Source organism: Stegostoma tigrinum, chromosome 16 (genome assembly GCF_030684315.1).
Source record: "Stegostoma tigrinum isolate sSteTig4 chromosome 16, sSteTig4.hap1, whole genome shotgun sequence".
Taxonomy (NCBI): Eukaryota; Metazoa; Chordata; class Chondrichthyes; order Orectolobiformes; family Stegostomatidae; genus Stegostoma; species Stegostoma tigrinum.
In genome coordinates this window covers 711,413-726,012 of record NC_081369.1, presented here as the reverse complement: position 1 = coordinate 726,012, position 14,600 = coordinate 711,413, and the positions used below count along the sequence as shown (strand labels likewise).

The 14,600-nt window shown below is 42.6% G+C and overlaps 1 protein-coding gene across 1 annotated transcript; it reads right to left on the bottom strand.

The window, feature by feature from the left end:
* Nucleotides 1–13,389: 13,389 nt before the first annotated feature.
* Nucleotides 13,390–14,173, bottom strand: LOC125459646 (C-C motif chemokine 4-like). Its single transcript, XM_048546269.2, has 3 exons — nt 14,073–14,173; nt 13,796–13,919; nt 13,390–13,643 (listed from the first exon to the last, which is right to left on the bottom strand). Exons 1-3 carry the CDS (start codon nt 14,140–14,142, stop codon nt 13,544–13,546), a joined length of 294 nt encoding a protein of 97 aa, XP_048402226.1. The 5' UTR covers nt 14,143–14,173; the 3' UTR covers nt 13,390–13,543.
* Between the last annotated feature and the right edge of the window lie 427 nt (nt 14,174–14,600).

Here is a 14,600-nt window from a genome sequence, read left to right as displayed (position 1 = left end):
AATTGGCTGGATGAAAGGAACCAGGGAGTAAGGATCAATGGATATTTTTCAGCCTGCAGGATGGTTCATAGTGGAGTTCCCCAGGACTGAGACCTTTTGCTTTTCCTGATATAAATTAATGGTAATGCTGTATTAATTCTAAAGGTGATGTAGGAGCAGAGGGACTGAGTGTATAGGATGGGCTGAAGGGCTAAACTTATTGATGATATTCAACAGCTGCATGACCTTGAATGAGTCCTGACAACATTGCTGAATGTGCATAAGATGGCACAATCAATGTATTTTTCTGTAGTTGTTTTCCTGTGCCTTGCTGTTGTTTACTCTGAATAATAGAGAGTGTTCTGTTCCAAGTCATTGGACTTCAGCTCAGACCGGGATTGTGAATGGTGCCAGGGACGACCTCAGTCTCTAGACTAGCCGTCAATCAAGGAATCCCCGATGGGCAGAAAGGCATGAATCTTATTGCTTTCTTCCTATCTTTTTCATTCTTTTTATTTACTCAATGAATGTTCCTTTCCTTTTTTTGTCTTTTTAGTAGTCAATAAATGTTCATATATAAGCAAATTGCTGTTGCTGAGTCTTCTCTTAACTACATTTAACTAAGTCTGAAAAGAACCATTTGGATGCACTCAGTGATCCAAGGCATTTTTGGTGATGGGTATTGGATTTAGGAAAATGTTTAAAAGATGTAAATATATTCTGGGGTGGAATGTGGCATACTCTGGATTCAGGTCTGTAACTAATATGTTAGCCCCCGAAAGGATGGGGGACAGTTTTACTTGGGGCGGGGGGGGGGGGGGGGGGGGGGAGAGAACTGGAGGCCAGGTTCCTGTGCTGTGCAAATACACCTAACCTTGTAGAAATGTTAACTCTTTGTGGTCTGGTTTGAATGCACCTTTGTTTGTCAGTTGCTAAATGTCATCATATCCAATTTGTGCATTTTTGTTCCCTGCAGCTCAAGACCTGGGGTTACTTTGAAGTTTTAGTTTGCAGTTTGGGAATGTGTGGTGATTTGAAAGTCTTTCTTTTTTATTCATTTGTGGGATGTGTGCATTGCTGGCTGGCCAGCATTTATTACCCATCCCTAGTTGCCCTTGAGAAGTTGGTGGTGAACAGCCTTTTTGATCGAATGCTGTGTTGTGGGTTGTGGGTTGACCCACAATTCCAGTATTTTGACCCAGCGACAGTGAAGGAACGGCAATATATTTCCAAGTCAGAATGGTGAGTGGCATAGAAGGGAACTTGAAGGTGGAGTTCCCATGTATCTGCTGCCTTGTTGTGTGCTTGTATCAGCGTGGGACATATATGGTTGATGTAATGTCCTTTTAAGAAACCATCAGTGATTGTGTAAAGCAAAAATGTTGATTCAAAAGTTTGGTTTGTAAAGCTTGTAAAAATTTACTTTGGAATTGGTTCCATGGGTAAATCTTAATTCCAGAAATTATCATGTTTGGAATTTTGTTTTCTGGTCAGAGTGAGCTTCCAAATACTGTTTTAACATGAGTGAATCTTTAATTCCAGCTGATAAGATTGACTCATTGTTAATATCCAAGTGAGAGCAAGTTTACTATTCAGGATAACCAGGGGCATAATGAAGGGAGGGAATAGACTTCTGGATAAAGTGCATTTATTTCAATGCTCAAGGATTGACTGGCAAAGTAGATGAGCTCAGAGCATGGATTGGCTCTGGGGACTGGGATATTATAGTCATAACAGAAATATGGCTGAGAGAAGGGCAGGATTGACAGCTCAATGCTCCAGGATGCAGAAGCTACAGGCATGACAGAAGTACAAGTAAGCGAGGAAGGAGGAGTTGCCCTTTCGATAAGGGATGATACAACAACAGTGCTTAGAACATAAGAACTAGGAGCAGGAGTAGACCATCTGGCCCCTCGAGCCTGCCCTACCATTTAATAAGATCTTTGAGACTCAGCTCCACTTACCTGCCCACTCACCGTAAACCTTAATTCCTTTACTTTTCAAAAATGTTCCTAGCCTTGCCTTAAAAACATTCAGTGAGGTAGCTTCAGCCACTTCACTGGGCAGGGATTTCCACAGATTCAGAAGCCTTTGGGTGAAAAAGTTCCTCTTGACCTCAGTCCTACATCTGCTTCCCTTTATTTTGAGGCAATGCCCTCTAGTTCTAGTTTCACCTCCTCGCCACATTACCAAAAGGATGTGGATGCTTTGGTGAGGGCGCAGAGGTGGTTCACCAGGATGTTGCGTGGTATGGAGGGCACTAGCTATGAAGAAAGGTTGAGTAGATTTAGGATTATTTTCATTAGAAAGACGGAGATTGAGGGGGCACCTGATTGAGGTCTACAAAATCATGAGGGGTACAGACAAGGTGGATAGCAAGAAGCTTTTTCCCAGAGTGGGGTCTTAATTACTAGGGGTTATGAGTCCAAAGTGAGAGCGGGAAAGTTTATGGAAGATGTACGTGGAAAGTTCTTTACACAGAGGGTGGTGGGTGCCTGGAACGCATTGCCAGCAGAGGTGGTAGATGCAGACACAATAGTGTCTTTTAAGATATATCTGGACAGGTACATGGATGGGCGGGGAGCAAAGGGATACAGACCCTTAGAAAATAGATGACAGGTTTAGACAGAGGATCTCGATCGGCGCAGGCTTGGAGGGCCGAAGGGCCTGTTGCTGTTCTGTAATTTTCTTTGTTCTTCTGAATTCCAATGAGTACAATCCCAATCTACTCAGTCTCTCCTCATAATCCAACCCTCTCAACTCTGGAATCAACCAAGTGAATCTCCTTTGCAACCCCTCCAGTGCTCGTATATTTCTTCCCAAGTAAGGAGACCAAAACTGCACACAGTACTCCAGCTGTGGCCTCACCGGGACCCTATACAGCTGCGGCATAGTTTCTCTGATTTTAAACTCCATCCTCGAGCAATGGCAGACAAAATTCCATTTGCCTTTTTAATCACCTACTGCACCTGCAATCCCACCTTCAGCGATTCATGCACAAGGACACCCAAGGCCCTCTGCACAGCAGTGTGCAGCAATTTTATTACCATTTAAAACAGTCATTTTGCTGTTATTCCTACCAAAATGGATGACCTCACACTTATCGACATTGTACTCCATCTGCTAAATGTTTGCCCACTCACTTAAACTATCTGAATCCCTCTGCAGACTTTGTGTCTTCTGCACACTTAACTCTACCACTCACCTTAGTGTCATCTGCAAATTTTGACACAACAGACTTAGTCCCCAACTCCAAATCATCTGTGAAAATTGTAAAGAATTGAGGTCCCAACACTGATCCCTGAGGCACAGTACTAGCCTCTGACCGCCAACCAGACAAACCCCAATTACCCCTACTCTTTGCTTTCTACTGATCAACCAATCCTCTATCCATGCCAATACATTACCTGTAATACCATGCAACTTTATCTTATGTAACGGCCTCTGGTGTAGCACCTTGTCAAATGCCTTCTGGAAATCCAGATATACCACATCCGTAGGTTTCCCATTGTCCACCGTGCAAGTAATGTCCCCAAAGAATTCCACCAAATTAGTTAAACATGACCTACCCTTCATGAACCCATGCTGGGTGTTCCCAATGGGACAATTTACATCCAAATGTCTTGCTATTTCTTCCTTAATGATAGATTCAAGCATTTTCCCCACTACCAAAGTTAAGCTAACTGGCCTACTGTTTTTTTGACTACTTCCTTTTTTAAACAGTGGCGTCACATTGGCTGTTTTCCAATCTGCGGGAACCACCCCAGAGCCCAGTGAATTTTGGTAAATAATTACTAGTGCATTTGCTATTTCCTCCATCACCTCTTTTAGTACCCTGGGATGCATTTCATCAGGGACAGGAGAGTTGTCTACGTTTAGACCCACTAGCTTGCCCAGCACTGCCTCCTTAGTGATAGCAGGTGAGGATTAGAAACTATAACCTTCTTGCTTTTGGTTTTCGGCGTGTTATTCCACTGAGAAGACCGACACGAAATAACTGTTTAATGTCTCGACTGTTTCTTCATTCCGAGTTATTAAATTGGCTTTCTCATCCTCTAAAGGACCAATGTTTACCCTTTCCCCTCTTTTATGATTTACATATTTATAGAAACGTTTTGCTGCTGTTTTTATATTCTGAGCTAGTTTACTTTCATAATCTATCTTACTTTTCTTTATAACTTTTTTGTGGCTTTCTGTGGCCCTTTAAAGATTTCCCAGTCTACTAGTTTCCCACTATTCTTTGCTTTTTTTCGTATGTGTCTTTTTTCAATCTGGTACTTTCCTTTATTTCCTTAGACGTCCATGGCTGACTATCTCTTTTCCTGCAGTTCTTCCATATCACTGGAATATATTTTTGCTGAGCGTTGTGAAAAATTGTTTTGGATTAGATTCCCTACAGTGTGGAAACAGGCCTTTAAGCCCAACAAGTCCACACCGCCCCTTGAAGCATCCCACCCAGACCCATCCCCCTATAAACCACACACCCCTGAACACTACAGGCAATTTAGCATGGCCGATCCACCTAGACTGCACATCTTTGGACTGAGAGAGGAAACCGGAGCACCCAAAGGAAACCCACGCAGACACAGGGAGAATGTGCAAACTCCACACAGACAGTTGCCCAATGCTGGAATCGAACCTGGGTCCCTGGCACTGTGAGGCTGCAGAGCTCACCACTCAGCCACTGTGCTGCCAAGCTACTTTTGAAAGTCCTCCACAGTTCCTCAATTGACCCACTGTAAAGTTTTTGCTCTATTTCTACCTTAGCTAACTCCTTCCTCATTCCTTCGTAGTCTGCTTTGTTTAAGCACAGGACATTGGTACTGGATTTAACCTTCTCACCCTCCATCTGTATTTTAAATTTGACTATACTGTGATCACTCCTTCCGAGAGGATCCCAAACTGTGAGATATTTTGTTATTCTTGTCTCATTGCACAGGACTAGATCTAGGATAGCTTGTTCCCTCATAGGTGCCTTTACATATTGTTCAAGGAAGTTATCATTGCATTCTATGAACCCCTCCTCAAGGCTGCCATGACCGACCTGGTTTTTCCAAATCGATATGTAGGTTAAAATCCCCCAAGATAATTGCCGTGCCATTTTTACATACATTAGCTATTTCTACATTTATTGTCCACCCCACCACGATGTTGTTACTTATTGGCCCATAGACCACACCTATCCGTGACTTCTACTTGCTATTCTTAATTTCCACCCAAATGGATTCAAAGTTTTGTTCAGTAGAACCGATGTCATCTCTCACCACTGCCCTGATATCATCCTTAAAAATCAGATCAACGCCACCTCTCTTACCTTCCTTGTCTGTCCTTCTGAACAGTTTGGTATCCCTGGATATTTAATTCCCTGTCACGAGCATCCTGTAACCATGTCTCTGTAATCGCCACTAAATCATACCCATTGGCCATGATTTGCACCGCCAACTTTTCCACCTTGTTCCGAATGCTCCAAGCATTCAAATAAATTGCCGTTATGCCAGTTTTTGCACCTTCTTTTTGGGTCCTATTACCTCCATGACTAGCAGTTCTTGAGTTCTCCTTCCCTTTAACTTTTTTCCTAACTTTCAATGGAGTTTGAAGCTTCCTCGTCACCTGCTAACCAGCTGCATTGCCTCACATTTATTGTTATTCTCCCTCTCCGTTCACTTCTCCCTTCCCCCCCCCCCCACCCCCAATTACTAGTTTAAAGTCCTATTAACCACCTTAGTGATCAGAGATAATGGGAACTGCAGCTGCTGAAAAATCCAAGATAACAAAGTGTGAAGCTGGATGAACACAGCAGGCCAAGCAGCATCTCAGGAGCACAAAAGCTGAGAGCTCTCTGATGAAGGGTCTAGGCCCGAAACGTCTGCTTTTGTGCTCCTGAGATGCTGTTTGGCCTGCTGTGTTCATCCAGCTTCACACTTTGTTATCTTAACCACCTTAGTTACCCTTTTTGCCAGAACACTGGACCTGGCCCTGTTCAGGTAGAGTCCATCCTCGCAGTATAGGTCCCTCCTGTACCAGCACTAATTCAGTGCCCCATGAATAGGAACCCCTCTTTCCCACCCCACTCTTTTAGCCACGTGTTTACTCCCCTGATCCTTACCTCCCTATGTCAATTTGCATGTGATTCGGGCAGCAATCCAGAGATTATGACCCTTGAAGACCTGTTTTTATTTTTTTTTTAAATTTTGTTCCTAGCGTTTCATAATCCCAAAACCAGGCCTTTTTCCCTAGTCCTGCCTATGTTGTTGGTACCTACGTGGACCACAACAACTGGATCCTCCCCCTCCCTCTCTAGTATCCCCTCAAGCAGGTCAGAGATGTCTAGCACTCTGGCACTGGGCAGGCAACACACCATGCGGGATTCTGTATCCTGCTTGCAAAGGACATGGTCTATCCCCCGATGGAATCCCCTACAACTACAATCTGCCTTTTTGCTCTCCCCTCTTGAATGGCCTCCTGAACCATGGTCAGTTGACTCATCCTTCCTGCAGCTCTGTTCCTCATCCACACAAGGAGCAAGTGCTTCATACCTGTGGGACAGTGTCAAGAGCTGTGGCCCCTGTGTTCCTGTCTACAGGGTCCTTCTACCTGCTTCACTCGCAGTCATACACTGCTGTTCCTGCTTGCTGATCAAATTAACGTTAGTTAATCTACCAGCTGTGACTGCCTCCTGGAACACAGTATCCAGGTATTTATACCCCTCCTGATTCCAACTCATCAGTTTTGAGCCGGATCTCCTCAAGCAGCCAACACTTGCTGCAGATGTGGCCACTGCCATTCCCAATTGCATCAGCTAGCTCCCACATCATACAGCTACAACACATCACCTGGCCTGCCATCTCTACTTAACTAATTAATTTTAAATAATTAACTTTTTTTCAGTTTCGCAGTGTTGTCTGCACCAATAAGTTTACTCCATTATGCCCTCAAACAGACTCCAGCTTTGCCTTCTGACCTGCTCCCAGAGGATTTAGCATCTAGGTGACCATCATGAAAGATAACAAAGATGAGGGTGAAAAAAATGCAAATAGCTTACATACCCACACACTTACCTATTATTAGGTTATAGGAGGTGGAAGGTGAGAGACACTACGCGTGTAGTGTCTCACATATTAGTTAACTCCCAAGTTTATTGGGTGGAAGCTTACCTTCCCAGGCTGCCCTCGCACTTCCTCCCAGACTCCCACCACTGAAACAACTGCTTAGAGAGGATATTCTTAAAGGGTCATCAAATTATGCCGTATGGTTAGAACTTTGAATCAAGAGGGGGATGGCCATTCTGTTGGGACAGGTTTATAGACCCCCAAATAGCCAGTGGGTACTAGAGCAGATTTGTAGAGAGATTGCAGACAGTTGTAGGAATAATAGAGTAGTATTGGTTGGAGATTTTATTTGCCCCTGTATCAATTGGGCCATCTAGAGTGTAAAAGGCTCGGGCTGGGTGGAATTTGTCAAATGTGTCCAAGAAAGTTTCCTAAATTAATATTTAGAGGGCTCTACTTGGGAGGCTGCAACATCGGACCTCCTCTTAAGAAATGAGATCGGGCAAGTGATTGAAGTGTCAGTCGGAGAGTGCTTTGGGTCCACTGACCATAACCCTCTTAGTTTTAACATTGTGAAAGAAAAAGATAGGAAGGTCCACAGGTTAAGATGCTAAACTAGAGCAGGACCAATTTTATGGCCATTAGGCAGGATCTAGCAGGGGTCGATTGGGTGAGCCTGTTTGAAGGAAAACAAATGACTGACAAATGGGAGGCTTTTAAAACTGTAATATCAAGAGCGTAGGGACAATATGTCCCTGTGAGGGTGAAGGGAAAAGCTGGCAGGTATAGGGATCCCTGGATGATGAGGGCTCTGATCAGGAAAAAGAAGACGACAAACACTGGGTTTAAGCTATCAGGCTCAAGTGAAATCCCTAGATGTCTTGTTTTTCCTTTATTCATTCACAGGATGAGGGTGTTGCTGACCAGGCCAGCATTTATTGCCTATCCCTAATTGTCCAGAGGGTAGTAAAGAGTCAACTGTATTGCTGTTGTGGGTTTGGAGTCACACATTAGTGAACCAGCAGGACTTTTCCAATAGTCAGCAATGGATTCATGGTCATCATTAGATTCTTAATTCCAGATACTTATTGAATTCAAATTCCACCATCTGCCATAACAGGATTTGAACCTGGATCTCCGGATTAACAGTCCAGCAATAATACCAGTAGGCTTTCGCCTCCCCAGGCAATGCAAAGTGTAGGAGCACACTTAAGGGGGAAATCAGAAGAGCAAAAAGCGGGTATGGAATTAATCCGTTGGATAAGGTTAGAGATAACCCCAAGTGATTGTATAGCTATATTAAGAGTAAAAGGGTGGCTAGGGCGAGAATAGGTCCTCTTAAAGATCAGCATGGCCTCTGTATGGAGCCACGGGAGATGGGGAATTTTTAATGAATATTTCTCCTGTGTTTACCAAAGGAAATAAGGGAACCAACTGGGGATGTTTTGGACCCCACACACATTACTGGAGAGGAGGTGTTTATATCCTTAAAGCACATTGAGGTGGATAAATCCCCTGGGCCTGATCATGTCTACGTTTGGGCATTACAGGAGGTTAGGGAAGAAATTGCAGAGGCCCTTGCAGAGATTTTTGCTTCATCTTTAGCCACTGGTGAAGATTCAGAAAACTGAAAGATAGCTAATGTTGTTCCATTGCTTAAGAAAGGTAGCAAAGTCAAGCCAGGGAACTACAGGCCATTGAGCCTCTCATCAGTGATAGGTAAGTTATTGAGAGGATTCTGAGGGATAGGATCAATAAACATTTGGATAGTTAAGGTCAGATTAGGGATAGCATGGATTTGTGCACCTGAAGCCATGTCTGACATGTCTTCCAGAGTTTTTTTGAAGAGGTAACCAAGAGGATGGATGATGGTAGCAGTGGATGTTGTCTATATAGACTTTAGTAAGGTTTTTGACAAGGTCGTGTACAGCAGGCTAGTCATGAAGATTAGGTCACATGGGATCCAGGGAGAGCTAGTCAATTGGATTCAAAATTTGCTAATTGTAGGAAGCTAAAGGTAATCATTGAAGGTTGTTTCTTGGACTGGAGGCCTGTGATGAGTGGTAAGCCACAGGGATCTGTGCTGGGGCCTTTGTTATATGTTATTTACATAAATGTTCTGGATGCAAATGTACAAGGCATGATTAATAAGTTTGAGTATGATACAAAATTAGGAGGTATTGTCAATAGTGAAAAAGGTTATCAAAAGTTGGAGGGATTTTGATGAGATGGGGAAGTGGGCTGAGAATTGGCAAATCCAATTCAATACAAATGAGTGTGAAGTGTTGCATTTAGGAAAGTCAAACCAAGGCAGGACTTGTGCAGTAAATGATAAGGTCCTGAGGAGTGTTGTGGAACAGAGTGACCTCGGAGTGCAAGTATATAGTTCGTTGAAAGTGATGTCGTAGGGTGGTGAAGAAGGGATTTAGCATGCTGGCCTTCATTTACCGAGGCATTGAGTTTCAGAGTTGGGACAGTATGTTACAGTTGTGTGAGTCATTTGTGAAGCTGCACTTGGAGTATTGTGTACAGTTTTGGTCACTCTCTTATAGGAAAGACATAGTTAAACTGGAAATATGCAAAGAAGTATTACAATGATGTTGCCAGGACTAGTACGCCTGAACAAAGAATATTACAGCATAGGAACAGGCCCTTCAGCCTTCTAAACCTGCACCAATATGCTGCCTGTCACAACTAAAACATTCTCCCCTTCAGGGGACCATATCCCTTTATTCCCATCTTATTCATGTATTTGGTATGGATGGTCTGAATGGTAGTGAAAAGGAGGTTTAGATGAGAACACAAAACTGATAGCTTTGTCTTGGCGATGTTTGTGTCCTTACCTTCTTAAAAAAACTGATTTGGTGATCCAACCACTACAGTAGATGTTGGGACCAGACATGGAGAGATAGGTAAAACCTCATAGATGATTTGATAAGATCATATAGGAGTCAAGAATGCATGGCAGGTTTTGGGATACTGAAGTATATGTGAAAAAGTGAATATTACCTTGGAGGGAACAAACATGAGACAATACAAAACAGCATGCACTGAAGAATGGGTCTCAGACATGCACACCTACTTGAGAAAAGGATTAGTGGCTTGGAAGAGCACAAAAACAGTTTAAGAGAGAAGACACTGACACAAGTTCCAAAGAGAAGCTGACTTTAAAACAATAAAAATAGTGTTGGTGAAAGGGATGTAAAAAAAATTACAATCAAAATAAAATATATGATTGGTTATTGTGTCAGAATGTTACAGAAATGAAGGAATATGGATTCTGGGAGGAGTAATGGTGGACTTAGTGAAAAAGCCCATCAAATGATATGCAGATACCCCATCTGGAGCATTTATATGACTAAATCAGTTGGTGAAATTGAAAGGCTTTAGGACAGTTAGTGTATGTGAAAACAGGCTGAGTTAAGACTTTAGTAGTATAGGAGTCTATGGTATGGGGAACCCCGGGGAAAACAATAGGCAGGAAGCCTATGTTGGAGGTAAAGCCTGATGAACATTACACCTGTATTGTTTGATCTCATGTATATTGTAACTCAAAAGGGAGTTCTTGCATATGGAGGTAGTTACCACTCAATGATACAATCATTCACACAATTGGCAAGGAGGGAAGCATATTGAAGAAGTATCCTCAAGACGGATGTTGACGGAGAAATTTTGAGCCCGTGTATGATATTTTATTGTTATTGGGTGAAACGATCTGTGGGTAGCAAACTAGAGAATTTAAAATAAACACAAATTAAGCAACTTGACTCTGGAATGTAAGGAATTTTAGAGCAAATTATGTAAATAGATAATCTAAAAACAAATGTAGATGATATTCTGTTTGCCTCAATCAGATGGCATGACTTGCTGGTTCCATCACAGCTTTAGCTGTCCAACAGGGATGGAATATATATTTAAGCGTTGGTCCCTAAAGGCCACTGTGATTTGATGATACATCCCATTGCTGTATTGTTTGTACTGATGCCCTTAGTCATTTTCTTTGTATTTTTAATCTTCTAGTAAAGGTTACATACTCTTATTGTATGTTCTTGCGCAGCTGTCGCTGATTTGCATCTGCATCTGCATTTTTAACGTGTACTGTCAAATATCATCGGGGTGGATTGTATAGGATGGGCTGAAGGGCTAAACTTGATGATATTCGACAGTTGCATGACCTTGAATGAATCCAGTGAACATTCCTGTGTGTGCCCTTTCTGTAGTTGTTTTTCTGTAACTTGCTACCCTGTATAAAAGAGACAGTTTCACTCCAAGTCATTGGACTTCACCTCTGACCAGAATCGTGAATGGTGCCAAGAACAAACTCAGCCTCCAGATCAGCCATGAGTTGAGGAGCCCTGATAGGCAGAAGGGCCTGAGTGCTTTCTTCCTCTCTCTTTCATTCTTTTTATTTACTTGTTTTGCCCTTCAGCCCATCCTATACAATCCACCCCGATGATATTTGTCAGCTCATCTTTACTTCGTAAATGTTAATTTATTTTTTCAACTTTTATTATTACTCAATAAATGTTCATATTTAAGCAAATTGCTGTTGTTTAAGAGCCTCCTCTTAAATACATTTAACTAAATCTGAAAAGAACTGCTTGGATGTTTTCTGTGATCCAAGACACGGTGTGTATATATGTGTAGATCATTGAAGGTGCCAGGACAGTGGAAAGATCAGTTAATAAAACAGATAACAAAGTGTGAAGCTGGATGAACACAGCAGGCCAAGTAGCATCTCAGGAGCACAAAAGCTGACGTTTCGGGAGCAGATGCTGCTTGGCCTGCTGTGTTCATCCAGCTTCACTCTTTGTTATCTTGGATTCTCCAACATCTGCAGTTCCCATTATCACAGTTAATAAAGCAGACAGTGTTCTTGACTTTATTGATAGGGGCATGGAGTACAAGAACTGGGAGGTAATGCTTGTTAGACCTCATCTGAAGTATTGTGTACCATTGTGGGCACCACATGTAAGAAAAATATGAATGCAGTGGAGAGAGTGCATAAGATGTTATTGAGTCTCTCTGAGAAATTCCAGTTATGAGGATAGGCTAGAGAGAAGAAGGCTGAGAAGAGATCTGTTAGTGGTTTGCACAACTCTGTGGGGGCAGGAGGGAGTAGATTTGGAGAAGCTGTTGATGCTTGATAATGGATTGAGAATGAGAGAACACAGACTTAAAATGATCTGCAAACAAAACAACGATGAGGTGAGGATTTTTTATTTTAGAATTTGCAATGTACTGCTTAGAAATATGGAGGAGGCAGCTTTAGCTGAGACACTCGAGCATTAGATGATTATTTGGATAGAAATAGTGTATAAAGTTACAGGGAACAGACATGAGGTTATAACTCTTTTAATTCTCATTTGGAGAGCCAGTGCAGACACAATGGTTGAATGGCTGAAACAACCTCTCGGCATTTACCCTTTTAAGCCCTTTAAGAATCCCATATGCTTCAATGAGATCACCTTCATTCTTCTAAATTCCAGTGAGTAGAGTCCCAACCTGTTTAGCTTTTACTCAGGAAACAATCTTTCTATATTGGGGATCATTCTCATGAATCTTCTCTGAACTGCCTCTGATTAAATTACACCTTTCCTTAAATAAGACCAAAACTGTTCACATTACTCCAGGTGTGGTCTCACCAGCACCTTGTACAGTTGCAGTATTACAACAAAAGGCCCTGATTGCTATGTGACCATTGGACTCAAGCTTCCAGTTGGAAAAACATCCTTCAACCATCACCCTTTGCTTACTGCCACTCAGCCAATTGGGGATTGAATTTATCAGATTTCTTTGGACCCCAAGGGCTCTTTACCTTCGCTGTCAGTGGCCAATATGGGACCTTATCAAAAGCCTTGCTGAAATCCAAGTAGATGACAGCAAAAGCACTGCCCTCATCTGCCCAACTCGTCATATCTTTGAAAAATTCAATCAAGTTAGTCAGACCTCCCCTTAACAAAACCGTACTGACTGTTTTTGATTAGCCCCTGCCACACCAAATGCAGATTAATTCTGTCCCTCAACATTGCCTCCAATCATTTCCCCACCACTGAGGTTAGTTGTGATGCAAGTGGCAACAGGCTCAAGGCCATGAACTGTAGGAACGGCCCACATGCCATTAGTTTCCTGTCTCCCCATTGACAGGAGTGGCCAGAGAAGTTAAAAGTCACATCATCATTGACAAGGCTGGGTTCAAAGGAGAATTAATTTTATTGGAAGACAATTTGGAAAATCAATATACATAGAGAAAACCTACAGAAACGTGAATGCAGAACAAGAGTACCACACAAATCAAGAGACCTTAACTCATCAATTATCCAAGAAGAAATATTTTATGCTTACAATATAATCTCTATATAATCTTTATACTGTCTTTATATTCAATTTATAAAGCTGCAGAACACCAGCTGCAGAAATAAGAAAGCTGCAGGTGATACAAAAGCTTGTAAATGTTTGGGATCTGATGTTGTCCAGCATCACCAAACCCCACTGGTTATTGAAGAGGATCAGGATCAATCTCTTTTCATCGGTCCTGTGAGCTCCGTCACTAGTCTCTGCACCCACTGATCTTCTGGGTTAGCACACACCAGGCGGTTAGCTATAGTCTGGAATCTGTGAAGGGAAAAGGACAAATGTCAGCAGTGTCTTACACCAGATCCCAGAGCAGATTACAATGTAGAAAAAGTAGATTTCTCCAACAGCAATCACAGTGAAGTGACTCTCACATAGAAAGAGCCTTTCAAAGAGCAATGATCAATACTCACACGATAGCGGCTTGGGAACAGTAGACAGAGCTGGGAACTGTTATGTGGCTCACAATACGTGCTTTTGGCAATTCTCTTTTGATATAATGCTCACAGCACAGAGTACCCACTGGAATACTGGGAGCTGGAACAGAAATGTGTAGAAAGTAGTGAGAATTCAGCTGTTAGAGACTTTGCAACCTTTAAACACAAATTGCACTCATTCCCAAAACACACCAAGCCCTATAAAGAATGAACTACAGAGTGAATAAGAGTGATGAAAGAATGAAAGACTGACCTGCTGAGAGTTGCTGGGCACAGATGCTGATGGTGAGGCCAAGAGCAACGATGACAAGGAGCAGCTTCATTTTGGCTGAGCTGGAGAGTGTCTGTGGGTGCACTGTCTGAATCTCACTCACACCTTCTCTGAGGCTGCATTTATACAGGAAACTGGTCGCATCATCACAGCTATTTCTGGGGTTTGACTCAATGGTAATTTCCACCCCAGCCTTCCCCCCCCACCCCACCCCACAACCCCCACCCATAGCCATCAGGGGATTTTTGTGGAGTTACAGACTTTGTGACGATGTTAAAGATGGTGCCAATGGAAATCCAAATCGTCAGCAACAATTAATCAGATTGAGATTCAAAGAAGGTAAGGATTAGCACTGGGGTGCTCAAAGCTTGGTGGTTACTTAGTGGTACATTGATAGATGCGTACAAAGTGGAAAAGGCCCTTCAGCCCAACGAGTCTGCACCAGCATAGCTACCACTAAAGGCACGCCAATCCCAATTTCCCGCACTTGTCCCATATCCTTGAATGTTG